This window comes from Geotrypetes seraphini, chromosome 11 (assembly GCF_902459505.1).
Source record: "Geotrypetes seraphini chromosome 11, aGeoSer1.1, whole genome shotgun sequence".
NCBI classification, from domain to species: Eukaryota; Metazoa; Chordata; class Amphibia; order Gymnophiona; family Dermophiidae; genus Geotrypetes; species Geotrypetes seraphini.
Window position 1 is genome coordinate 31,446,421 of NC_047094.1, and position 27,971 is coordinate 31,474,391.

At 44.4% G+C, this 27,971-nt stretch overlaps 1 protein-coding gene and 1 pseudogene across 2 annotated transcripts in view; both read left to right on the plus strand.

Moving 5' to 3' along the window:
* Positions 1-27,971, plus strand: part of MYH11 (myosin heavy chain 11) — a 211,926-nt gene that overhangs the window by 108,661 nt on the left and 75,294 nt on the right. For both annotated transcript variants that reach the window (XM_033915087.1, XM_033915089.1), the window contains 7 exons: positions 4,665-4,757; positions 11,835-11,898; positions 17,696-17,794; positions 21,926-22,069; positions 24,737-24,832; positions 24,928-25,046; positions 25,682-25,834. In XM_033915087.1, coding sequence (XP_033770978.1) covers positions 4,665-4,757; positions 11,835-11,898; positions 17,696-17,794; positions 21,926-22,069; positions 24,737-24,832; positions 24,928-25,046; positions 25,682-25,834 — 768 coding nt within the window. The remainder of the gene's footprint in view (positions 1-4,664; positions 4,758-11,834; positions 11,899-17,695; positions 17,795-21,925; positions 22,070-24,736; positions 24,833-24,927; positions 25,047-25,681; positions 25,835-27,971) is intronic.
* Positions 11,734-11,861, plus strand: LOC117345898 (annotated as a pseudogene).

A 27,971-nucleotide genomic window follows, 5' to 3' on the forward strand; every position in this document is an offset into this window, starting at 1 on the left:
CTGCATGCTATTGTTGCACAGAATTGAAGAATAAATGGTGGTGGAACACAAGTGGTTATTACATCACATAGAAAGGCAACAATAGCAAGGTAGTTTCACAAGTGTTAACCCTGTCTGGGTAGAACTCCTTTGGAAGGAATGGGTTTCATCAGACACGAGGTTACCTCTTGGATGCCACTGTAAATTCGTCTATGTCATCATTTTTTTTTTTTTTTAACGTCAGCATTTTCTCTGGCGATCCTCAAAGAGTTATCAGCCTGCAATTTGGCCGCATGACTTCTGATCTCCTGAAGTATCCCAAATAATCAATGCACCCAGGTTGAACTTTTTAGGACTCCTGTGAAACGATACTAAAGCCATCACTGCATGTTCTCCCTGACACCGTGTCTTATAATCTTATGGTTTTGTGTAACTCTTTCTTCAGGATTGTTGCATGGGCACATGCTTTGCGGCTTGCTGTTACAATATGGATGTGTCTGAAAAGAATCGGAGTAGGACATGCACAATGTAGGTAGTGCTGGTATAGGATTACCACTATTACAGGATTGAGTGGGTTACCATTTTTAGGGCCCAAAAATCTGGACACATGGCTCCGCCCATGTTCTGCCCCGGCCCCGAGCAGTTCCACCTTTGGCTCCGCCCTGTTCTGTCCCAGCCCCTCCCAGTTCAGCCTCCAGCTCCAAAACCCACAAACCTCCTCTCTTCTTGCCCGACAATCTCTGGCCGTGTCTGGAGGGCCTGAAGCATGCACAAATGTGTGTGACGTCATCCGCTCATGCTCAGATGCCTTCCAGATGTGGCCGGAGCTCGTCGGGGATTTTCAAACCCAGGAAAAACTGCCAGGTTTTGGAAAGTCCATCCGGGACTACAAAGAGGACATGTCCGGGTTTCCCCGGACGTTTGGTAACCCTAGTGGAGGTGTAACCTAATGGTTTGTGCGGTGACCTGAGAACCAGGTGTGATTTTTCTCACTGCAGCTCCTTGTGACTCTGGGCATGTCATTTAAGTCTCCATAGCCCCCCTGACTGTCGCTGAGTCATCTGAACGGTTAAGACTAAATTATCACCAAGCTAGATTATGGGCTCCTTTTACTAAGCTGCGGTAGCGTTATTAGCGCGCGCTAACCCCTGCGCTATGCGGAAAAACTAACGCCAGCTCAATGGAGGTGTTAGCATCTAGCGTGCACTAAAACCGCTAGCTTAGTAAATGAAGCCCTAAATATTTTCCTTAAGTTTAGGAGGTAAAACTACTGCTGAGTTCAGCATTGGGGTAGCGACTTCCTTGGCTTGCACAGTAAGAGGGTAATTCTGTAACAGTGCACCTCTTTTTTATTTTTTTTTATTTTATTTTATTTTTCTTTCCAGCTTATGATTTATCTTTAATCTTATCTATTGTTTTGCCTTTTGTCTTTGTTTTGTTCTATTTCTATCATTTAAATTTCTCCAGAACTCTACTGTTCAACGGCTCCCCCTTCTGCTTCTATTCCTTTCTCTCCTCTCTTCTACCTTCCAAAGTATTTAGATCAATGCTGTCTTGTTAAAATGTTTATTTTATTTTTATTTTTCCTCTAACTCTACTTTTCACTTTTCTATTACCCTCCAGGTACTTTAGTTAGATTGTGAGCCTTCGGGACAGTAAGGGAATTTTTCAAGTACCTTTCTTATTTCTAATCTTAATGTATATTTTCTGTAAACCGCTTAGAACCTAACGGATGTAGCGGTATATAAGAAATAAATTACATTACATTACATTACATTACATTCTTAGTTGCCAAGAACATGCATATGGAGGGGACCAGTCTTTGGTAAAGATTTAGAGAGGAAAAAAAAAGAAAAGAAGAAGAAATTCGTTTATAGGTCGAAGGCATCTTTGTGTAGGAATGATTTTCATTAACTTTTTAAAAAGTTTGTTTCTTCGCATTCTAAGTTCGCATCTGCTTTGATGCATGCTATATACATAAGATACTCAGCTAGTGACTTGGGACAACCCCTGCAGTTTTTCCAAGACCCTCAGTCTGGAGCCAGCACTAACTATTTTCAGTTAAAATGAAGGGGGCGTCTGGAATGTAGCTCTGCGAGGCTTTACTGGCTGCCAAAGCGTCTGGTGAGTGATCAAGTCCGAGGGCCACAGTTTGGGGAGCAGGGTTGAGTTTTTGAGTGTCTATTTCATTACGTTGCGTTGCATGGTTTGTGTCACTGGCACCCTTCGCACAGCAAAAAGTCTGTCACTGCATGCGACTGCAAGTGTATACTTTGCAATAAAATCATTCATTTCTATGTTCAGCCTGGCTAGTACTACCTTTAACCTGCTGCATTAGAGTAAAAATCATTTGCTTTGAAAAAGAGAGACTTCATTAATACCAGCTCTAAGCGGTTTCTGTGAGGTTTTTTTTTTTTATATCTAATTATGTCATCCTGTTCTTTTAATTAAAGAAAAATGCCAACCCGCTTGAATAGCAGAGCTGGAGTCCGCTAAATGACCCTTCTGGTCAGCTGAACCCTGTAATAATGCTAAACAGATGTTGTAAACTGACTTTGATGGTTGGAAAGCAAGTGAACTGTTGGAGGAAAAGTGCAAGAGTGGATTGTGCTGCAGTGGGAAGCAAAGGGACTTTTTGCAAAGAACTGGGACGTTAGGATTTGCTCATAGGGTCTCTACTGAATTTATAGGGGCCAATATTGAGACAGCAGGGAGGCTGGTTAACTCCTGCGGTTGGCGCTGACCGCCGATATTCAGTGCCTGGCCTTGTCCGGTGACCACAGAATATCCGGTCTATCTTTGGCCAAATCAAACCTAGCTGGCCGCTAATTTTAAGGGCTGGCTGGCTAAACCCCTTCCTTTACAAAGCCGCGCTAGCCACCGCAGTGACAGATCGAACGCTTGTAGGAATTCTATGAGCGTCGGAGCTGTCACTGCGGCGGCCGGTGTTAAAAATGCTAGTGCTGCTTTGTAAAGGAGGGGGAGTATGTTATAGCTGCCAAAGATAGACCTGTTTTTTCGCGCAGCCCAATTTGACCAGTCGGTGCTTAAAATTGGCAGCTATCGCGTGATTATAGACGGCCAAGTTTAAGCTGCTAACCACTAGTTTTCAACGGATATGGCTGGCTATACCCTCGCTGAATATTAACATTTAGCCAGTCCATATATAGCGAAGGATATAAGAAGACTTGAAGCGGTCCAGAGAAAGGCGACAAAAATGGTAAGGGGTCTGAGCCAAAAGGCATACAAGAAGAGCTTGAAAGAACTGAATGTTTATACTCTAGAGGACAGGAGAGACAGGGGAGATATGATACAGACATTTAAATACATAAAAGGTATTAATACAGAACCAAATCTTTTCCAGAGAAGAGAAAATGGTAAAACTAGAGGGTATAAATTGAGATTGTGGGGTGGTAGACTTGAGAGTAATGTTAGGAAATTATTTTTCATGGAAAAAGTGGTGGATGCCCTATATGTCCTCCTTATAGGACCTCCCTAGAGAAGTGATGGAGAAAAATGGTGACAATTTAAAAAAAGCGTGGGGCAAACACAGAGGATCTCCAATCAGAAAGTGAAGGGTATAAATTGAAGAACTAGGGCCGTAACTGGGAAGATTTATGCGATCTATGGCCTGTGTATGGCTAATCGGTTTGGGATGGGCTGGGGAGGGCTTAGGGAATGTCAGGAGTTTGGGATGGTTTAGATAGGCCGGAGTGAGCTTCAACTGCAGCTCCAGCAGTTGGAACCTAAAAATTGTACCGGGGAGACTTTTACAGTCTATGGCCCAGAAATATAAGACAATTTAATCATGAATTTATAATGCTTGTAACTATCAGGCATAGTGGATAGACCAGGGGTCTCAAAGTCCCTCCTTGAGGGCCGCAATCCAGTTGTGTTTTCAAGATTTCCCCAATGAATATGCATGAGATCTATGTGCATGCACTGCTTTCAATGCATATTCATTGGGGAAATCTTGAAAACCCGACTGGATTGCAGCCCTCAAGGAGGGACTTTGAGATCCCTGAGTTAGATGCACTATATCAGGGGTGTCTAATGTCGGTCCTTGAGGGCCGTAGTCCAGTCGGGTTTTCAGGATTTCCCCAATGAATATGCATGAGATCTATTAGCATACAATGAAAGCAGTGCATGCAAATAGACCTCATGTATATTCATTGGGGAAATCCTGAAAATCCGACTGGAATGCGGCCCTCGAGGACCGACATTGGACACCCCTGCACTATATAGAATAGACATGGGCAACTCCAGTCCTCGAGGGCCGGAATCCAATCGGGTTTTCAGGATTTCCCCAATGAATATGCATGAGATCTATTTGCATGCACTGCTTTCAATGCATCTTCATTGAGGAAATCCTGAAAACCCGACTGGATTGCGGCCTTCAAGGAGGGACTTTGAGATCCCTGGGATAGACCATTCAGGTCTTTATCTGCCATCATTTACTATGTTACAAATACTGTTTAACTGGCCAGGAGTCATACCTGGCCAGTTAATAGCACTGAATATTGTGTGGTTAGGATTTATACATTATCCGTAGTCAGGCCCTCTCTCTTTCTACTATCTCCTTTATTTGCAATGCCTAATCAAAGTATTGCGTAAGAACGTTTCCAATATTTGTATCAAGTTGATAACGTTAGTTGATGTGCTGACAACATATCGATGAATTTCAGGGTGAGCTGGAAAAGCAGCTGCTTCAGGCGAACCCTATTCTTGAAGCATTTGGCAACGCCAAAACTGTGAAGAACGACAACTCCTCAAGATTTGTAAGTAGTGGAACTATACGAGGCTTTTTAGATATAGGACAGGGGTAGGGAACTCCGGTCCTCGAGAGCCGTATTCCATTCGGGTTTTCAGGATTTCCTCAATTAATATGCATGAGATCCATTTGCATGCACTGCTTTCAATGCATATTCATTGGGGAAAACCCGACTGGAATACGGCTCTTGAGGACAGGAGTTCCCTACTCCTGGTATAGGAGGTCATTTTAGAAGGTATATCTGGCATCTACATGTGTAAAGTTCCTACATGCGTTTGACAGAAATTTCAGAGAGCCGATGTGTACACATTTAGATCTGCAACACACAGAGGAAGGAAATACGTCGTGGATGCTGCTTGGGCAGGGTGGCGAAGTATCCATGTGTTTTCAATTTTACAACGGCAAGAACCTGGCCATCAGCATTCGCACCTGCTCATGGGCAGTAATGTCAACTAACAGTTTGTTTGAACCTTGGGTTTGCACCATTGATCAAGGGGGCGGTTGAGCTTCCCCCTCCAATGTTTACTACCATCTTGAAATTTCATGAAAAAGAGTTTTTCCACAGAATTGGCTCTTCCTGGATGTCCAGTTTTGGAAACTCTGCCTATTTCAGGGGAGGGGGGTTAATGTAGCTGGTTAAAAAAAAAGGTTTGGGCAAGTTCCTGGAGGAAAAGTCCATAAACTGCTGTTTGAGACAGACATGGGAGAAGCCACAGCTTGCCCTAGATCGGTGGCATGGAATGCTGCTACTATCTGGGGTTCCGGAATCTTGCTACTCTTTGAGATTCTGCATGGAATCTTGATACTCTTTGGGGTTCCGGAATGCTGCTACTATTTTGGGTTTTTGCCAGGTGACTTGGATTGGCCTCTGTGAAGACGGGATACTGGGCTAGATGGACCATTGGTTCTGATCCAGTAAGGCTATTCTTATGTTCTCTCTGCCCTCCCCTCCTCCCCTGACATTAAAATTAATACCTTGGCAGGTGGGGACACCCCAGCCCCACCATTGGAAGAGATCATCTGCCCAAGCCTCCATGCCGTCTGAGCAGCAGGGACGTTGGAGGTGCACTTCCAGCTGCCAATGCTGGCACTTTCCATACCACCGTTGGGGGTAGGGTGTAATATAAACCTCCCGTCAATACCTTCTATACCACAAGTGCTTGTGCAATAAAGTCTTCAGGCCCTCAGAGGTGCCACCAGAAGCTCAATATATCTTCATAGCAACTGGCTTTATGCCCCCTATCGTCATCGGGTCTATTTAATATATGATGTGCTATGCTTAATGAACTTTTTTTGTTTTCAATAAATAATTATAAATAGTTATAAATAAAGTATTTAACTTAACTTGGGTGGTTTAGCCAAGAGGGACAGAGTACGCCAACTTGTTTCACCCCGTTCAGGTTTCCTCATGGCACAATCCCTCAAAACTATGTTGCTCTTCACGACGTGGCCACCCGAATTGTGATCTAAGAAAAGTTCATTAAGCATAGCACATCATATATTAAATAGATCCGATGACGATAGGGGGCATAAAGCCAGTTGCTATGAAGATATATTGAGCTTCTGGTGGCACCTCTGAGGGCCTGAAGACTTTATTGCACAAGCACTTGTGGTATAGAAAGTATTGAGGGGAGGTTTATATTACACCCTACCCCCAACGGTGTTACAGAATATATTCTTCTATTAAGTATTTTTGACCTATAAGCCTTACATACAAATTCATTAGGGGCACTTTCCATACCTGCATAAAAACGGTGATGGCCAAAGCCAGAAGGATGCTTGGGAGTATATGGAGAGGAATAGTAAGCAGGAAAATGGAGGTGATAGTGTCTCTGTGTAAGTCTCTGGTGAGTGCTTTGTGCAGTTCTGGAGATCGCACCTTCAGAAAGATATAACCAGGATAGAATTGGTCCAGAGGATAGAATTGGTCAGTGGTCTTCGTCATAAAGCATATAAACAGACTTATAGACCTCAATATGTATAGTTTGTAAGAAAGATAAGGAAGAGGGAGTATGATTGAGACATTTAAATATAGGAAACTCTGGAACAAAAGAGTATAAGATGGAATTGAAGGGAGATTGACTCAAAAGTAATCTACGGAAATACTTTTTTACAGAAAGGGTGGTCGATGCATGGAACAAACTCTCAATAGAGGTGGTGGAAATGAGGACTGTGTCTGAATTGAAGAACATTTGGGACAGGCATGTGGGATCTCTTAGGGGGAGGAGGAAAAAACATGATATGGATGGGCAGACTGGAAGAGCTTCGTGGCCTTTATGTGCCGTCATTTTGCTCTGTTTCCATGTTTCTATGCTCAATTCATACATATGCCACCAACCAGTGGCGTAGTAAGACGGGGAGGTCTACCCGGACACCGTCTTGGTGGGGGCGCCAGCATCCATCCTCCTCTCTGGCCCCACTACCACGTGCACATACCCCTTTGCCTTCCCCTGCACCTCTGTGATGGTTGCGGTGCGAGCAGGGACCCCCAACCTGTTGCTCGCGCCAGCATCAGCTCTTCTTCTGACATCACTTCCTGGACCCGTGCCGAGGAAGGGAAGTCGGAGGAACGCGAGCAGCAGGATGGGGTTGCTGCTGTACCTGGGACAATGGGAGGATTAAGCGACTTGCCCAGGGTCGCAATGGGAAGATTAAGCGACTTGCCCGGGGTCACAATGGGAGGATTAAGCGAATTGCCCAGGGTCGCAATGGGAGGATTAAGCGACTTGCCCGGGGTCGCAATGGGAGGATTAAGCGACTTGCCCGGGGTCGCAATGGGAGGATTAAGCGACTTGCCCGAGGTCGCAATGGGAGGATTAAGCGACTTACCTGGGGTCACAATGGGAGGATTAAGCGACTTGCCCGGGGTCGCAATGGGAGGATTAAGCGACTTGCCCAGGGTCGCAATAGGAGGATTAAGCGACTTGCCCAGGGTCGCAATGGGAGGATTAAGCAACTTGCCCAGAGTCGCAATGGGAGGATTAAGCAACTTGCCCGGAGTCACAATTGGAGGATTAAGTGACTTGCCCGGGATCACAATGGGAGGATTAAGTGACTTGCCTGGGGTCGCAATGGGAGGATTAAGCAAGTTGCCCAGGGTCGCAATGGGAGGATTAAGCGACTTGCCTGGGGTTGCAATGGGAGGATTAAGCGACTTGCCTGGGGTTGCAATGGGAGGATTAAGCGACTTGCCCAGGGTCACAATGGGAGGATTAAGCAAATTGCCCAGAGTCGCAATGGGAGGATTAAGCGACTTGCCCGGGGTCACAATGGGAGGATTAAGCGACTTGCTCAGGGTCGCAATGGGAGGATTAAGCAACTTGCCCAGAGTCGCAATGGGAGGATTAAGCAACTTGCCCGGAGTCACAATTGGAGGATTAAGTGACTTGCCCGGGATCACAATGGGAGGATTAAGTGACTTGCCTGGGGTCGCAATGGGAGGATTAAGCAAGTTGCCCAGGGTCGCAATGGGAGGATTAAGCGACTTGCCTGGGGTTGCAATGGGAGGATTAAGCGACTTGCCTGGGGTCGCAATGGGAGGATTAAGCGACTTGCCCAGGGTCACAATGGGAGGATTAAGCAAATTGCCCAGAGTCGCAATGGGAGGATTAAGCGACTTGCCCGGGGTCACGATGGGAGGATTAAGTGACTTGCCTGGGGTCGCAATGGGAGGATTAAGCAAGTTGCCCAGGGTCACAATGGGAGGATTAAGCAAATTGCCCAGAGTCGCAATGGGAGGATTAAGCGACTTGCCCGGGGTCACAATGGGAGGATTAAGTGACTTGCCTGGGGTCGCAATGGGAGGATTAAGCAAGTTGCCCAGGGTCACAATGGGAGGATTAAGCAAATTGCCCAGAGTCGCAATGGGAGGATTAAGCGACTTGCCCGGGGTCACAATGGGAGGATTAAGCAAGTTGCCCAGGGTCGCAATGGGAGGATTAAGTGACTTGCCTGGGGTCACCAGCTTGGGTTTGAACCAACAGCCTCAAGGTACTGAGGCTGTAGCTTTAACTACTACGCCACACAATTGTCAACGTCAACAGCCAATATGATAAATTCTATATAGTTGCATCATTGTTACCTCAAACAAAGCAATCCATTACAGAAATCAATTCCTGTTTCTAATTGATCTGTGGCAGTGCTTAAGAAACCCTTGGATGCAGTGCTTACGCAGAGATTATATTCATGTCAAACTTAAAATGCTCTTTGTGGCCTTCAGTCAACGGGGTGGATTGTAAACATGCCGCTGTAATGATAATATTTATTTGTCGGTAGAACAGAACTGAAATGCCGAGACACTGAACAGGCTGAATTAGTGCATTTCGGTTTGTAGCACCAGCCATAAATAACTGTTTTGCTATAACTATTATAGTTCCGAAGGCTTGTTTAGAATACTCTGGCAAATAGTTAAAGCCAGTGGTAAATGTATAACTGCTCTATCTGTGTATTGTCAAATATTGTGTGGATAATTTTGAGTTAAAAATCTAATGGTCATAAGAACATAAGAACATAAGCAGTGCCTCCGCCGGGTCAGACCATAGGTCCATCATGCCCAGCAGTCCGCTCCCGCGGCGGCCCAAACAGGTCACCTGTCTGAATCACCAGAAGGGGCCCCCTTGCCACCCTGGTTTCCCATTGAAGTCCTATCTTCCCATCGAAGTCCTAACCCTCCGGTTTTGCACATGCACGATCTGGTCGGGATTCTATACTTATTTCCTGGATACTTCTCTCAGTATCCCACGATCCCTTTATCCCTCAGGAATCCGTCCAATCCCTGTTTGAATCCCTGTACCGTACTCTGCCCGACCACTTCCTCCGGCAGCGCATTCCAAGTGTCCACGACCCTCTGGGTGAAAAAAAACTTCCTTGCATTTGTTTTGAACCTATCTCCCTTCAGTTTCTCCGAGTGCCCCCTCATACCTGTTGTCCCCTTCAGTCTGAAGAATCTGTCCCTATCCACCCTCTCTATGCCCCTCATGATCTTGAAGGTCTCTATCATATCTCCCCTGAGCCTCCTTTTTTCCAGGGAGAAGAGCCCCAGCCTATCCAACCTCTCGGCGTATGGGCAGTGTTCCAGCCCTCTTACCAGTTTCGTCGCTCTCCTTTGGACTCTCTCAAGCACCGCCATGTCCTTCTTGAGGTATGGCGACCAATACTGAACGCAGTATTCCAGATGCGGACGCACCATCGCTCGATACAATGGCATGATGACTTCCCGCGTCCTGGTTGTGATGCCCCTCTTTATGATGCCCAGCATCCTGTTGGCTTTTTTCGAGGCTGCTGCGCACTGTGCAGATGGCTTCAGTGATGCATCCACCAGCACACCCAAGTCTCTCTCAAGTCTGCTGTCTCCCAACAATGCCCCCCCCATTTTGTAGTTGAACAACGGGTTCTTTTTCCCTATATGCATGACCTTGCATTTTTCCACATTGAAGCGCATTTGCCATTTGTCTGCCCAGTCCTCCAGCTTCTCCAGGTCCCTTTGCAGGTCCTCACACTCCTCCCTGGACCTAACTCTGCCGCACAGTTTGGTATCATCTGCAAATTTTATGACCTCGCACTTTGCCTCTTTTTCCAGGTCATTGATAAATATGTTGAAGAGTAACGGCCCCAGCACCGATCCCTGTGGCACACCGCTTGTGACTCCCCGCCAGTCAGAATATTGGCCCTTTACTCCAACCTACTTCATCCACGACCTGATTTCAAATCCTATACAGTTTTTTTTTTTTTTGGTTTTCTCTGGATTTTCTTCTTTGTGGATATTTCGGGGTCAATTCCTTTTGTTTTTTGCTGTCAGGCCAACTCAGCCATTTGTCCACTTTTGCTCGGTAAATAAGTGCCCTGCCCCAGTGGGATGTACTTTAAACCACGTGCCCCCATCCCTGTAGCCCACCATCTCTTGTAACTAGTTCTCTACAGCGCAGTATCTACCCTTTTCCTCTGCCTTTGTAGTCTAACATCTCCATTTCCCTAAACTGCTATAATCCAGAATTTCCCTTGTCCTACCTTTTATGGTCCAGGAGCTCCCCTTACCTAGTCCCCCAGTAGTCCAGCATCTCCCTTTCCCTAGTGCCCCTCATCATTCAGTATCGTTCTTTCCCTCACCCCTTTCCCTTTCCTTTTTCCCTACCTTCGATTTCCAAAATGTACAGGGGACCTTCGAGTATAATACACAATACAACACAGTTCATGTCTTGAGTTCCACATAATACCTTTACAGCTCAACGCAGATCGCAGGTTTTAAGAGAGTGGAATATCCAGGATTTATTACACAGTAATTAAAATCCTGGTACCGGCAAGTGTTTCAGGTCTGCATCATCCTGCCCCCTCTGAAGGAAACATTTGGTTGGAGGAGATGGGATGTGGCCAACCTTAAAGGCGCACAGGTACTCAAAAGGCTTGCCGCAGCATTGCTGTTCTCTTTCTGGTTGCTGCCTCCCTCCCTCCCTCCCCCAAATATTGCCACCATAAGTCCTTCTAGTGGCAGGGCTAGCTCTGCATAAGTATGCAGATGTGCTTTTTTTTTTTTATTTTGTTGACACTTTCCGTGAGCATTAAAGTTGGGTTTATCTCAAGAGATAGAGAACAAGAAAGGGATGGGTATTTTACTGAACGCAGAATCCCCATTAGTCAGTCCCAAGGGCAGAAAGACTAACCAAGACATCGTACCAAATTGCCAGCATACCTTACACTAGGCCAGGTTAGTGAAAGTTGACACCTTGAGTGCAATAAATTCATTTTATGGCTCATAATTTAACAAAAAAGCTCAGGATCAGATAAGCAGATGGGTCAATTGTTGATGCATTTTGCGAAGGGTTTTTAATTTGTCCAGTGAAGGAACAGTTGGCTTCTTTATTTCTGTAGACCTTAATATGCATGTTTAAAGATTTCCTTCAGATCTGTTTATTCAGATTTTTAACATAACAGTGTTACTGAAGATTAATGACTGTGCCAAAGAATTGTTAAAATAATGATTTCATCTTAGCTTTGCGCAGTGGCAGTATCATAGCCAATGAGGTTTATCCAAGGTGCGATTATTGCTAATTGAAAACTTATCCTGAATAATCATTCCATCTTTTGATAGGGTAAATTCATCCGGATCAATTTTGATGTTACTGGCTACATTGTTGGAGCTAATATAGAAACCTGTATCCTTTTGTAATGAGCCTTGGAAAAGTCTTCCTGGAGCGGCGGCAAAGCCAGAAGCATAAACAATCCTCTTTGCATGTCTAAGAAAGGCAAATATCACCGAGGCTGCTATAAACACAAGGGAAGAGGTGAAATGAATCACGCAGAATGCACCCTGCTCCTTTTTTTTATGGCTTCTGTTCAGATGAAAGGTTTGCTTTTTAACCATAGAGGGAAGTCGAAGTTTCCATCCTGTACAGTTTGGAATAAATAAAATGATTGCACGAGTGATCTGAGGTCATTTGGACTCATGTAGGCCCAGCTGGTCTCTCTCCACGAGCCATTTTCTTCTTCAGCTGCAATGAATCAGATGTTTAGAGAGAGGAGCAATAAAGACGGCAAGACCTGACCCGTGCGAGTGCCTAAGTTACTGTTACCGCATGTGTTAGGAACTTGCGCGCATTCCTCCACTATCTCACACTTATATTCTAACATAATCACCTCCAGTATCAAATTACGGTGGCATGAATATGGCCGCAGCTTTATTAACAACTAGTCTTTAAGCCCGTTACATTAATGGGTGCTAGAATAGATATGTCTTCTCTGTCTTTTTCTCTCTCTCTCTCCTTAGCTGCTTTCTGTCTCTTTTTCCTCCGCTGCCCACCACTACCCCTTGCCAGCTCCCCCTGTTCAGCGGTAGCCCTTCTCCCTTCCTTTTATGTCCCCCGTGTCCAGCAGCCTCTCTTCTGTGCTCCCCCTGTCCCTCTTCCCTGCTCCCCAGTCCATCGGCACCTCTTCTGTGCTCCCCCTGTCCCTCTTCCCTGCTCCCCCATCCATCAGCACCTCTTCCGTGCTCCCCTTGTCCCTCTTCCCTGCTCCCCAGTCCATCGGCACCTCTTTTGTGCTCCCCCTGTTCCTCTTCCCTTCCCCCCGGTCCATCAGCACCTCTTCCATGCTCCCCGGCCCATCAGCGCCCCTTACCTGTTCTCCCTGTCTAGCATGTTCGTTTGCAGCCTGGTGAGGATAGCGGAGGCCGCTATGCACCTCAGTAGCAAGTTCCCTCTGACGCGATCGCGTATGTCAGAGGAAACGTGCTACTGAGGTGCTGAGCGGCCTGCGAAGTTTGCTATAGGCGGCCGCTATACTCACCAGGCTCCTTTGAAGAGTGGCGTCGGCAGCGGTACTGGGCAGTTTCACAGCAGCGGCGGCCACCGCGGCCAGCAATCGGGCGGCGATGATGCGGCTCTGGTGCCACTGGGAGAGAGCTTGCCTGCGCTTCCTCCAGCAGCAGCAGTTGGTGAGTGAGGGCGGGAGGAGGGGAGTGGCCAGAGTGTTCCCTGCCGCCGGGTTCTAAAATGGAACATGGCCACGGATCACACACCACGGCGGCAGGGAACACGAAACCCTAAGTGTGCATGCACGCTTAGGGTTTTATTATATAGGATTTAACACACCAACAGAACAAGGCAATTAATCAAAATCTTATTGCAAACAATATTATATCCCTATATCATTCCCCAGCTAGATGATGTCGTATTAGCTGTTCTGGTCCTCTCCTCCTCCCAGGCCCACAGTACCGCAGTGCCCAAAAAACTCAAAGCGCTTGAGGCGGTGACGCACTCAAGCAAACCATAATCTTTCATCCAATTGACTGACCGTCATCCACCTCAAACCCCTTCCCATTTCCGCTAAAGCTATGACACCACAAGCACATTCTCCCCCCCCCCCCCCCCAAACTAGGGTTACCATATTTTTCTCCAGGAAACATCAGACACATGATCCCGCCCAGTTCTGCCTCCAGCCCCGCCTCCACAAAGCCTCCTCTCTTCTGGATGAGCTCCAATTGCGTCTGGAAGGCCTGGAGCATGCGTGGATGTGTGTGACGTCTCCTGCACACGCTCAGAGGCTCTCCAATTGCAGCCAGAGCTCGCCGGGTTTTGGAAAGTCCATCTGGGAACCCAGACAGACCTCTAAAAGGAGGACATATCAGGGTTTCCTCAGGTATCTGGTAACCCTACCCCAAACCCCCGAACTGCATCCTCAAAAACAAGTCAGGGATCGAGGGAGGGAAGGACAGGACATTTTCACCCGCTACCCTTCCCTAGCAACACCCTTCCTCCCACGACCTTCCCTCATAACACAACCCCGCCAAAATTCCTCACTCCTTGCACCCACATCTAACTCCTCTCTTCCTCCATTGCCCACCAATCCAACCTTACTAAGCTCTCTCCTTCTAATTCATCCTCACAGTTAACCCTTCCCCTACCTCCCATTCCTTCTTTATCCCTCATGTGTGCTAGGCCAAGTTAGCGCACTCATGGTCAATCCTTTGAATGTTTTCCTAACGCAGTTACCACTTTTGAGGTAATTTTGTTGCACATTAATGGCATTTTGTGTTGAGGGTCATGGGCGGAGAAAGGGCACAGAGAGTATAGTATGGTTAATGTGCTGATTTACCATGTGCTAATCGACTTGCATGCTGTTCATATGAGGGACCACTTACTGCCTCCTAAATTTCAACCAGAGTACTGCATGCTAATTTTAGTGGCTCAATGTTCAGAATGATCCTGGCCATTTAAAAAGCCTGTTCAGGTCAACCAGCATTTTCAGGGGCACTTACCGTAATTGAACCAGCTATTTTGGGGGCGTTCCAGGGCCAAGTTGGCACTTAGCTTGTTGAGTGCTGATTTTCAGCACTTAGGTTAAGATAACTGCGTAAATAGCACCACATAAAATGGGAAAAAATATAAAGATAGGAGAAAAAATGTCTATACAATAATTTTAGATTTTTCAATTGAAATACTCCATACAACAGCGAGAAATCTCGCATCAAAACTAGAACAGGTATAATAATAAATATTTAAATAAGGTGCTCAGTGTACTATACTTGCCAGGCAAAAGCAGTATAGAAAAGCCATCATAGCACCTTTAAGGAGACACACAGCAACAATGTTTTTTCATGTTTTTTCATGTTTTTTCATTACCACCGGCACCCCTGCCCTAGCAATGTGATTATCTTCTGTCAACTAGCAGCCTGCCACGAGATAACGTTTTTTTTTCTTTTCAATGGTCTGCTGTGTTGCGACATTGAGATGTTTTGCTAGAGAATGTTACATTAAAAACTTTTTACATACTGTGGTAGGTAGGAAGGGCTGGCGCTATGATGGCTTTTCTATGGTGTCAGGTCAAAAGCGCGCCGGGACAAAGGCGCGCCCAGACAATTGAGCGCAGCGCGCGCTGCCGCGCCGCTCTAAATTACTGTTTTTAGGGCTCCGACGGGGGGGGGTGTGGGGGGGGAACCCCCCACTTTACTTAATAGACATCGCGCCGCGTTGTGGGGGCATTGTGGGTGGTGTGGGGGGTTGTAACCCCCCCCCACATTTTACTGAAAACTTAACTTTTTCCCTGTTTTTAGGGAAAAAGTTCAGTTTACAGTAAAATGTGGAGGGTTACAACCCCCCAAACCCCCCATAACGCCGGCGCGATGTCTATTAAGTAAACTGGGGGGGTTCCCCAACAAAAACCCCCGTCGGAGCCCCTAAAAACTGTAATTTAGAGCGGCGCGGCGGCGCACGCTGCGCTCAATTGTCGGCGCGCGCTTTTGTTTTTCGCACTGTTGTCTATGAACCCTTTTCTATACTGCTGTTGCCTGGCAAGTATAGTACACTGAGCACCTTATTTAAATATTTATTATTATACCTGTTCTATTTTTGATGCGAGATTTCTCGTTGTTGTATGGAGTATTTCTCTCTGTTGTATGGAGCACCACATAAGAAATTCCAAGCTTTATGTAGCTCTTCATAGCTGGTTAAGAGCTTAACAGGCTTTGCCGGCTTCAAATACCTTGGCCCAGCATTGAATTTCCAGGTCTAACACCAGTGGCGGACAGCAAAACACTGAGAGCCCGATACTGGAAATGGCGCCTGCAAATTGGGCACCTACTGCATATCAGTTACTGGTAGGTGCCACATCTAGAATTGCGTCTACTTTTCAGATAGACTCCTTCAATGTAGACCAGCACTTCACAGGCCTAAATTTAAAGCATCCGACTTGCACCTACAGAAGTGCCTATGCATGCCTACAGACACCTAAGGTAAGTCATGCCTACAGACACTGGTGTAAGCCATGCCTAAGCCAGCCTTAGGCATCCATAGGCGTGCTTAGACGCCTCTGTAGGCACAAGTCAGACGCCTACATTTTTTTTTTTTTTTTTTAAAACTTGCATCCTGATTGGTTCATTAGCGGTAGGACATCTACCGCCACCTACAATCGGGATGCCGTTTCAAGAATCAGGCCCTGAATGCTATTGGCTGAATATTAAGCCCAATGTTAACGTGGGACTTATATAGAAAAATGAAAGGCTAGTTGCTGCATTCATTTTGCAGCTACCATGCATTAATTTCCTGCACTATGCTATGGAAAAACTGCAAACTCTAATGCACTTGGTCAATTGATTAGATCATTAGAGGAATGACGATCCTCTACAGTCCCACACATACTTCTGCAATCTCAATAAATCATCCCCTCCCCCCCTCCCCCCCAGTATTCAGCCAGCATCGGGCTGCATGGTGTCTCTCTGATGCTGGAGGTCAGACTGAATATTCAATGCCGGGCTGTATCTGGCAACCAGCTTTGAATATCTGGCTTAATTTTTGACTACGGTAACTTAATCGATTAAGCCGATATTCAGTACCAACCAGTTAAATGCTTAGGCCCGGATTCTCTAAACAGCACTGGTTTTTTAGGCAGGGCGCCCAAGCTCAGTGAAAAATGCCATTAAAATGCTGGTTTTCACCATTTCATGATTGACACACGATTGACGGCCACGTTTAAAGGCGGTCGCTGACAACGGCGCCGGTTAGAGAATCTGGGCCTTAGTGGTTAAAGGTAGGCCTGATATTTAAGTGGCCTATTTTAATGGCTAAACATAGCGGTTCGTGTTGAATATCCGTGCGTGTGATATAGCTGGCTAGCAGCTAGCTGCTAAGTGCGCATACTCAGCGGGAGATAACCAGTTATCTCCCATTGAATATCTGTGGTTAGGTGCTAAAAAAGCTATTTAACTGACTAGGAGCGTGACCTGACAAATGCACGCACCGACAAGTGTGCGAAAGTACATTGGCGCCCTGTCAATTGCGCTCCTTACAGTGGATACTATTTTGTCTTTTTGAGGGTTACAAAGTAACCCTCTTTTTTTGAGGGGTGAGGGGAACCCCCCAATACACTTAAAATATTCACTTGGTATCTAGTGTTAGGGTAATGTTTAGATGAGGATTTAATTCTCATCTAAACCTTACCCTAACATTAGCGCAATTGACGGGGCGCCATTGTCCTGCGCGCACTTGTCGGTGCGCGCTTTTGACGGGGCACCGACTTGGCCAGCATGGTTTTTCTCTAATCCCATAAAATTAGCAACACCCGCCTCACTGCTGAAGTGCCAGTTTCACACCTTCTCAGCATTTGCAGCTTTTCAAGTAACATCTAATATGAGAGAGAATTAAAACGGTGCTTGATGTGGTGCTTTACAACCAAGCCACTGATAGTTGCTTGTTGGTCGTCTATCCATCTAGATCAGGGGTCTCAAAGTCCCTCCTTGAGGGCCGCAATCCAGTCGGGTTTTCAGGATTTCCCCAATGAATATGCATCGAAAGCAGTGCATGCACATAGATCTCGTGCATATTCATTGGGGAAATCCTGAAAACCCGACTGGATTGCGGCCCTCAAGGAGGGACTTTGAGACCCCTGATCTAGATGACCCACCAATTATTGATGCAAAATGTATTGTAAGTTCACGATCTTAGCGCTTGTGATAAACAGATTTGCTGGAGAAATCCAGAGCTATCCGCCAGGCAAAGGACGAGAGGACATTTCACATTTTCTACTACTTGATTTCAGGTGCACAAGACAGCCTAAAAGGTGAGTTATTTTATTTATTTAATTAAAACATTTATTACTTGCATTATGCGCAGGTCTAAGCAAGATTAACGGAGTAATGGATTAATAGAGAATAATATATATTTGTACTCACATGTGTAATAATAGGGTTGGGAAAGAGGGATTTGTTTTTATTTTTAATTGTAAAATTAATAATGATAGATGCTCAAGTGATATTGTATATGTTTAACTGTTATTTTCTGACGCACTTGTTGTAAGATGAAAAAATGAATAAAGAATTTTTAAAAAAAAAAAAAGGGAACAGAAACTATGCCAGCTACAACCAACTTACACTCATAAATTAACAAAATAACAGTACTAAATCCAGGCCAGTACACTAAGGGGCCTTTTTCCCAAGTAGCGGTAAGCACTAACACATGTTTACCATCGCTTAAAATCCGTGGCAGCAGGGTGCACTCAGGTGCCACGTGCTAATTTCAGGCTGGGTGTGTGTCTGGGGCGCAGAAAGAAGGTATACTGTATGCTAATTGGTTAGCATGCAGGCATTGGTGTGCCGAAAGCCTGAAATCATAATGCCGTTGTACAGGGCCATGGTGAGACCTCATCTGGAGTACTGTGTGCAATTCTGGAGGCCACATTACAGTAAAGATGTGCGCAAAATTGAATCGGTTCAGCGGACGGCCACCAGGATGATCTCGGGGTTCAAGGGTCTCTCGTACGAAGAGAGACTGAACAAATTGCAGCTCTACACTCTCGAGGAACGTAGGGAGAGGGGAGACATGATCGAAACATTTAAGTACCTCACGGGACGTGTCAAAGTGGAAGATAATATTTTCTTTCTCAAGGGACCCTCGGCCACAAGAGGGCACCCGCTCAAACTCAGGGGCGGAAAATTTCATGGTGATACCAGAAAGTATTTCTTCACAGAGAGAGTGGTTGATCATTGGAACAAGCTTCCAGTGCAGGTGATCGAGGCAGACAGCGTGCCAGACTTTAAGAGTAAATGGGATACCCATGTGGGATCCCTACGAGGGTCAAGATAAGGAAATTGGGTCATTAGGGCATAGACAGGGGTTGGGTAAGCAGAGTGGGCAGACTTGATGGGCTGTAGCCCTTTTCTGCCGTCATCTTCTATGTTTCTATGACCGTGTAGTGCAAGATTAGCTCAGATGCCCTTACCGCCTAAAAAATAGGCGACATTAAGTGCTCGCATGCTAATGCGCTCAAAAAAAGCAACGTAGGCGAAGGTAAATCCAGAAAAGGGGAAGTCGTGAGGCAAAGGATGTTGAACACTCAGCGATGGGTTATTCCAAACTGGAGAACAGCACTGCATCAAACAAGTCAGCTCGACACTGGCAGTATTTCGGCAATCCTGCCTTTGTCAAGAGTCTCTAATCGCTGTTTTGTCGTCTTATAAATGCTTGTGTGGGCGCAAACAGAAAACGTGCGAATCAAACGTGGCTACGGCAAGCTTCCGAAACACTGCCAGTGTCGAGTCCACTTGTTTGATACAGTGCTGTTCTCCAATAAAGTATACTTTGGAATAACCCATCGCTGAGGGTTCGACATCCTTTGCCTCATGACTTCCCCTTTTCTGGACTCACACGCTATTAGCCATGTGCTAATTTTGAAATTAGCGCATGGCCAATCAATGGGGAAAACCAAATTGCGGCCATTTTAGAACCATGCTAAAAAAAAAAAAGTGGCCTCAGCGTCCGGGAAACCCACACGCTAAAAATAGTGCAGCCCACTTTTAAACGCGGCTTTGTAAAAGGGCCCGTAAGTTTGCATTATCCCCTATTTTTATCTGGCAAAAAAAAAAAAAATCAGATTTGGTTGGTTTGAAAAATGCAAAAATTATCCCACTAAAGTTCATGCTATCTAACTGCACACGTTGGCCATAACGCACTACAGTCTATGTATGCTATTGTACCAGAGATGCAGAAAAATATAGTGGCACACAGAGGATACACATGAACTGTTCTTTACCTCAGTGATTACTAGTGGAACGGTCTTTCATGGTTCATAGGCAACGGCGCGAAAGACAAAGGCGCGCCCGGACAATTGAGCGCAGCGCGGAGGCGCGCGCCGCTCTAAATTACTGTTTTTAGGGCTCCGGCGTGGGGGGGAACCCCCCCCCACTTTACTTAATAGACATCGCGCCGGCATTATGGGGGGTTTGGGGGGTTGTAACCCTTCACATTTTACTGTAAACTTAACTTTTTCCCTAAAAACAGGGAAAAAGTGAAGTTTTCAGTAAAATGTGGGGGGTTACAACCCCCCAAACCCCCCACAACGCCCCCACAACATGGCGCGATGTCTATTAAGTAAAGTGGGGGGTTTCCCCCCCACGCCCTCCCCGTCGGAGCCCTAAAAACAGTAATTTAGAGCGGCGCGCGCCTCCGCGCTGCGCTCAATTATCTGGGCGCGCCTTTGTCCCGGCGCGCTTTTGACCTGACACCGTCTTTCATTGTAGATACTGTTGCAGAAGCAGCATATGCTCTTCAGCTGTGACTGATCTGATCTTACCTATTTCAGAAAGTAGCAATGTTTCAACATGGCCATTCAAGATGGTCATACCAAAATGTTCTACAGAAGGCTTCAGTTTATTATGCAGTGTGATATACTCTAGAGCAGGGCTGCCCAAGTCCGGTCCTCGAGATCTACTGGCAGGCCAGGTTTTCAGGATATCCACAATGAATATGCATGAGAGTGATTTGCCTGCACTGCCTATCCTGGGGAACCACTAGTCGGTCAGGTTTGACTTGACTGACTAGTGACCGACTAGTGGTTCCCCAGTAAAGGTTTGAGAACCATAGCTCTAGAGCAGGGCTGCCCAAGTCCGGTCCTCGAGAACTACTGGCTAGGATTTCCACAATGAATATGCATGATAGAGAGATTTGCATACCAATTAGGCAGTGCAGGCAAATCTCTCTCATGCATATTCATTGTGGATATCCTGAAAACCTGGGCTAGATGAACCATTGGTCTGACCCAGTAAGGCTGTTCTTATGGATTTAACAAAGCTTGGGAGAAGAAAATGCTACAGATGGACAGACTAGATGGGCCATTTGGCCTTTATCTGCTTATTCCTAGGATAAGTAACATAAAATCTGTTTTATTACTTGGGATCTAGCTTGGTGCTTCGGACTTGGGTTGGCCACTGTCCCAATATGGCAACGCTTATGGTCTTATGTGAGCCAAGTAGAGGATAATCAAGCCATTGTAACATCACTGATGAGTTTGGCTCTTAAGCATTGATGGAATGAGGTATTATGACATCACAAAATCAGCTCTGGAATGTTGCTATTCTGTGGGTTTCTGCCAGGTACTTGGGACCTGGGTTGGCCACTGTTGGATGGACCTTCGGTCTGTCCCAGTATGGCAATTCTTATGTTCTTATATTTCTGACTTTGGTGTTGCAGTGTTGCTTATTTTCAAAATATATTTAAATGGTGGTTTTATAAGCTTGACTGTTAACTCTTGAAGTGATTGCAGATTGTTCTACCTTTTTGTTCAACAAATGCTGATTCATTGACAATATTTGCCTATACAGAAGTCAGACGCAGTATTGGTTAGATTTTATGACGCCTAAAACACAGATTAGTGTCGAGTCTGGCAACATTTTAATGTGTATTGAAAAATTTTTTTTTTCTGTATGTAATTGAATCAGGCAACCTGTTTTTGTATTTTATTGGTTTTAGATATTTTTTATCATTGTTTATTGTCCTGTTAATAAATACTGTTTTATGTATGTTTATTCACCTCTGTAGTTCGTTGGAATTTAATTCATCTTCTCCTACTCCATTCCCTGAGATTTGTATAGATTCGTAAGGGTTTTTTCCCCTTATTTTGCTTCCTTTGAATTGTATATAAGCAGCCCCTTTTTTTAACAACAGTTTTGCGTGATTAAGGGCTCCTTTTACGAACCCGCATTAGTGGTTTAACGCGTCTAATAGCATGCGCCAAACTACCGGATGCGCTAGCCGCTACCGCCTCCTCTTGAGCAGGCGGTAGTTTTTCGGCTAGCGCGTGATTAAAAGTCACGCGCTAAAGCCGCTAACGCGGCTTCGTAAAAGGAGCCCTAAAAATAAGCGCAATATAGTCAAGTCCCACTTTTGCCTTTTCTGACTATGCAACTCTTTCTTTCAGAGGACTTGCTACTTGAAGGTTATGGCAATTACACATTTTTATCCACTGGCTATGTGCCCGTTCCTGGACAGGATGACTGCGACATGTTTCAGGAGACCTTGGAAGCCATGAAAATTATGGGATTCACCGAAGAAGAGCAAATAGGTATGAACAATCCTGGCATCAAAGGGAACCTGTTTGACTGTTCCTACCTGTGGAATTCACATAAAGAAAAGAAGGATTAATATTACAACATATTTTGTCATAGGAAAAATGCTAGAAAAAGTCATGAAAACCCAGTGGGGTCAGTTCTCAAAAGTATCTGTTTTAATCTACTGTTCATCAATTTTCAGCCCCTATGCAGAAAGTGGTGGGCTGCAAGTCTAACTGTTCCACTATATCAAGGAGGATATGCTCAGCTACATATTTTGCACAGGCCGAAATCTATGTGGACACCCTTTGATTTCGGCTCAGTAGTGCGAGGGTTAATGTTGTCAGGATTAGATTATTGCAACTCGCTGTATCTCGGACAAGCCAAGACAAAATGTAAGGCATTACAATTGCTGTTGAATCCAGCTAAGAGGCTGGTTACTGGGGTCTCTAGAATACGGAGATTTCCCCGTTGGGTGGGCTGTTTACCCAGGAGGCTCGGGTAGGGAGGCTTGGGAGTAAGCCTGATTGGAGACAGCTGGGACTTCGTGGACAGCTAAGTTGTTTTTTTTCCTTGCTCAAGTTGCAATATTTTTGACTGTGCCGCTGGACTGCAATCTTTTTTCACACAATGTTTGTATGTGAGATTTTGGCGTGCTGGATGTGAGATGTTTTTTGGGGGGTTGCTATTGTGCCTCATTTTTTCACCACTGTTTTTGATATAGTGAAGACACATAAGTGGAGGTTTTTTTTAGCCATATGAAGCTTAACTGAGGCTTTTTCTCCACTTTTTTTCTGTGTCTTTTTTTTTTTTTTTCAAAACTATGGGTGGATGTGTGATGTGTGGGTGGCTTTGCAGTGTCCCATAAGACCCTTGAATGTTCAATTTAGGGCGCATTTTGAGGTAAATGGGGTCTCTAGAATAACCTATATTACACCTGTTTTGAAACAGTTACACTGGCTTCTGGTACAGCAGAGAGTACAATATAAGGTGTCATCCATGTTACATCAAGTTTTATATCAGATGACCCCAGTGTATTTTTAAACATTTCTGCAAATATATTGACCAGGTAGAATGTTGAGGTCCGAGGGTGGGATGAGATTGATAGTGACTAGGGACGTGGGAGAACACTGTGCTGTGACGAGGGCTACAATGTTCTCAATAGCTGGAGTGAAAATGTGAAATGCGTTAAGGGGGAACTTGCGACTCTGTGCTGATTGTGTAAATTTCAAGAAGTTGCTGAATACAAAGATGAGAATGTTATACACTTCCCTCTCCCCATTCGCGGTTTCCCTACTCGCGATTTCACATAATCGTTATCTCTCGAGAGACTACGGGAACTTCCCACAGCCATTTCCTAATGGTTATCTGCACGGGGCAGGAGCGTAGGAAGATTGCTCCTGCCCCAAAAACCAGCCAGACCACCAGGTAAGGCCGGGATGCCAGGGGAAGGTGGAAGGGAGGTGGGGGTGGGTCAGAGCTGGATATTTGCGGTTTTTCACCATGCGTGGTCCGGCTCTGCCCTTATCCCCCACGAATAATGAGGGAGAAGTGTAATGCCTTTGTATGCTCTATAGTATAGCTGCACCTTGAATACAGTGTCACCGGATCTCAAAAAAAGATGTAGTGGAATTATAAAATATACAGAGAAGAGTGACGAAAATGATAAAGAGGATGGGACGACTTACCTATGAGGAAGGGCTACAGCAGCTAGGGCTTTTCAGCCTGGAGAAAGATGGCTCGGGGGAAATTCTGAGTGGAGTGAAACGGGGTAGATGTGAATCACTTGTTTACTCTTTCCAAAAATAGTAGGACTAGGGGGCATGCAATGAAGATACTAAGTAATTCAGCAGTTTCCAACTTTTTTCATGAAAAGGGCCACAGTGAGAATGCGACAAAGCTCAGAGGGCCACCAAAAGATTAAGCTTAAACATATTACTAATTTAGAAAACCACTTTTATCTGTTTGTTCAGACTGGGTATTACACATTAAAAATTAATGCTAATATTGATTCTACAACACTTCAAGGATATATTTTTAAAATTCACTTTATTTTAGATTGTCAGCAGTAGCAGACTCCATAGATGAGACACCTGAGTAACACACTTAAAAAGAGATTGTTTGCAGTTACTATTTCAAGTGGGCAAGATTGAAATTAACACATTTGTAGGTTTTGAAGAGCTTTTTAACCAACTGTTTGAGGGCTACAACCGAAAACAAGAGTTCGTATGTGGCCCTAGGGCCATGTGCTAAAGACCACTGGTGTAATTAAATTCTGGTATTCATTGCCAGAGAATGTGATAAAAGCATTTAGCTTAGCAGGGTTTAAAAAAACATTTTGATAATTTCCTAAACGTCCATAAGCCATTATTAAGATGGATTTGGGAAAATCCACTGACTGTTTCTAGGATAAGCAGCATAAAATCTGTTTTACTCTTTTAGGATCATGCCAAGTAGTTATGGATTGACCACTGTTGGAAACAGGATGCTGGGTTTGATGGACCTTGGGTCCAGTACAGCAACTCTTATGTTCTTATCAGAGGGTTTTCCAAATCTGCCCAAGGATCCCACAGTCCACTGGGTTTTCAGTAGATCTACAATAATCATGCATAAGATACATTTGCATGTTCTACATGTCCAATGTATGAAGATATATTGTAAGTATTTCTCTCTTTTTACAGCAATGCTAAAGGTTGTTTCTTCTGTGCTACAACTTGGTAATATCGTCTTCAAGAAAGAAAGAAATACAGATCAGGCTTCTATGCCTGATAACACAGGTACTGATTTGCTTCTGCCTGAAATATTTTCAAAGATCTTTTCATCAGTAGTAAGAGATGGTCTTGTGTAACATGAGATATTGCTTGCCTTCTAGCTGCTCAAAAAGTGTGTCACCTTATGGGTATTAATGTGACCGATTTCACAAGGTCAATCCTGACACCCCGTATCAAGGTTGGACGTGATGTCGTTCAGAAAGCCCAGACCAAGGAGCAGGTAAAGATATATCTATGCATTCGGTGTTCTACCTTTTCCACCCATCTATAACGATATTTATTCTCATGATTTATATTACAATGGAGTCTTCATATTACCAACAATTGGAAAAAATCACATTAATCTTAATTATACTTTCTGATGGAATTCATTATGCCATATTTATAAGATGGAAAGAGCAATTGCTTTGCAGAAAGGGTCTTACAATAAATTTTTGAAGATCTGGGGGCCGTTGGAAAATTATTGTAATGGGTAGACATCATTTTTCCATAGATAATATCCACGTGTATAATTATGGGGGTGGGGGTTGTTTGGAATTTTTATTAAATGCTTATTTCATTATATTCTTTTAGAATAATTGCAGTAGGGTGGGTGGGAATGGGTAAAAATTCAAGTATGTATGATATTATTAGAAAGATTTTCAAGTGTTTTAATTTGTTATAATGGTATATTACTATACACTTGTTATAAGATTTAAAATGAATAAAGAATTAAAAAAAACAAAACAATGGAGTCTTCATGCTAAAAAAAAACAAAAATGGAAAATGGCATTCTGAGGTCCAAAATTGTCTTCAATTTAAAATTTGTTATAATGTTCCCGATTGTTTTCAGCCCTTTTATTTGACCTCCTCCAGGCAGATTTTGCAATAGAAGCATTGGCCAAAGCAACCTACGAACGTCTATTCTTGTGGTTACTCAACCGTGTGAACAAGGCTCTGGACAAAACAAAAAGACAAGGAGCATCGTTCTTGGGCATTCTTGATATTGCTGGATTTGAGATCTTTGAGGTAGGCAACTTTATGTATTTACTTAACCCTTTAATTTGCAGATGGTGAAACGGCTGCTAGATATTACTTGGGGCTCCTTTTATCAAGCCACGCTAGCGGAGTTAACAGACGTGACTTTTAATCACGCGTTAACCCCTGCACTGGCCAAAAACTACCGCCTGCTCATGAGGAGGCGGTAGCGGCTAGCCCGCCCAGCGGTGTAGCGCGTGCTATTATGCGCGTTAAACCGCTAGCGCGGTTTGATAAAAGGAGCACTTGATATTGAACGAGAGCAACAGCGCCAAGTACACAGGCATTTGGAGATGAGGATTAATTTATTTAAAATATTTATAATCTGCTTAATATCTAAGGGCCACTTCTATTAAACTGCGCTAGCAGTTTTCTAACATGGGGAGCCGCGCTTAATGGCCTGCGCTGCTTCTTACGCTCATAGAGTTCCTATGAGCATCGGGAGCAACGCGAGCCATTCAGCGCGGCTCTCTGCGCTAAAAATTGCTAGCGCAGTTTAATAGAAGAGGGCCTAAGTGGCTCACAATAAACATACATAATATTAGCAACATAACATATCTCTCAAACAAAATAAATAACAAAATAAAACATAATTAAAATGTCATAATTTTACATTCTTTTCAGCCTGAACAAAGAAATTTTTCTAAGCTGCAACACATCTCTACAAAGTTGCAAAGCTCCTGGTATTTTATTCCATAAAACTGGGCCTACAATTAAAAAAACAGGACTTTGTTGTACTAACATACACTTCTCCCTCAGTATTCATGGGGGATAGGGGCAGAGCCGGACCGCGAATTGAGAAAACGCGCGAATATCTTCTCGTCCGGCTCTCACTCCCCCCCCCCCCGCCTCCCCCCCAGCATCCCGGCCTTACCTGGTGGTCTAGCAGGCTTTCGAGGCAGGAGCGATCTTCCTACGCTCCTGCCCCGTGCAGATCGCCAATAGGAAATGACTGCAGTGAGTTCCCGTAGTCTCTCGAGACTACAACGGGAGCTCACGGCAGCCATTTCCTATTGGCGATCTACACGAGGCAGGAGCGTAGGAAGATCGCTCCTGCCCCGAAAGCCTGCTAGACCACCAGGTAAGGCCGGGAGGAAGGCTGGAGAGAGGCGGGAACGTGGTAAAATATGAGTTTCCCCTCCCCCCCAAAATTGCGAATATGTGAAACTGCGAATGAGGAGCGGGAAGTGTACAGTAAGAACCATAGAAGACACATGTTGCTTCTGAGCAACAATGCCAAATAAAAGGTTAAACATATTTATAGCCTGCCAATCCAATTTAGTGCGTCTGATTGTTTGAAGCATTGTTTGCTATTTGTTTTTATTGTACGTTCTTATTATACCCTGTTTTTATATATAATGCAAAACAGCTTTGAATTTTGATAAGGCGATATGTCAAATTTTAAATACACCTGAGACTTTTACATTTGATCTTTTTTGCAAATTATATACTGCTTTACTTAAAAAAGCACATTGGCTTCCAGTTGCTCATCGTATAATGTACAAATTAAGTCTGCTCACCTTTAAATCTCTGACAGCTTTCATTTATAAAGTTTTGATTCCTTATACTTCATCTAGATTACTGAGGTCGAATGGCCAATACTTACTGGTCATTCCCTCTCTTAAAATTATTAACACACGGCGGCAATCTATCTTTTCCGTTACAGCTCCTCAAACATGGAATGCCCTTCCAATTTATTTAAGAGAGGAAAAGAACTTGGAAAAATTTAAGAGCAAACTCAAGGGTTTTCTTTTTAAAGATGCATTCAATGACTAAATGAATTGCTTATGACTCTCATTTTATCTTTATATCTTTTGATAGTTTTCTCTTTCCCTTTCCTATTGTTTTTAACCTTAATTGTTTTTCTTTATAATCAGACTAGCTGATGCCCCGGCGTTGCACGGGTATTTAATTATAGCAATAACACTGTAAATGGATTCAAATAAAGATACTTTATAGTGGTGAATGAAATTATTTTTTTACAGCTTAATAAAAAGTACAATATTCAAATTATAATGTGAAATATTTGATAAAATGAATACAATACAACTAACGCAAAACGTGATTATAAACAACAATTTTAGTTTCACCTCCTGGAGCAAGAACATATAAATTCTTGGGTGAACCC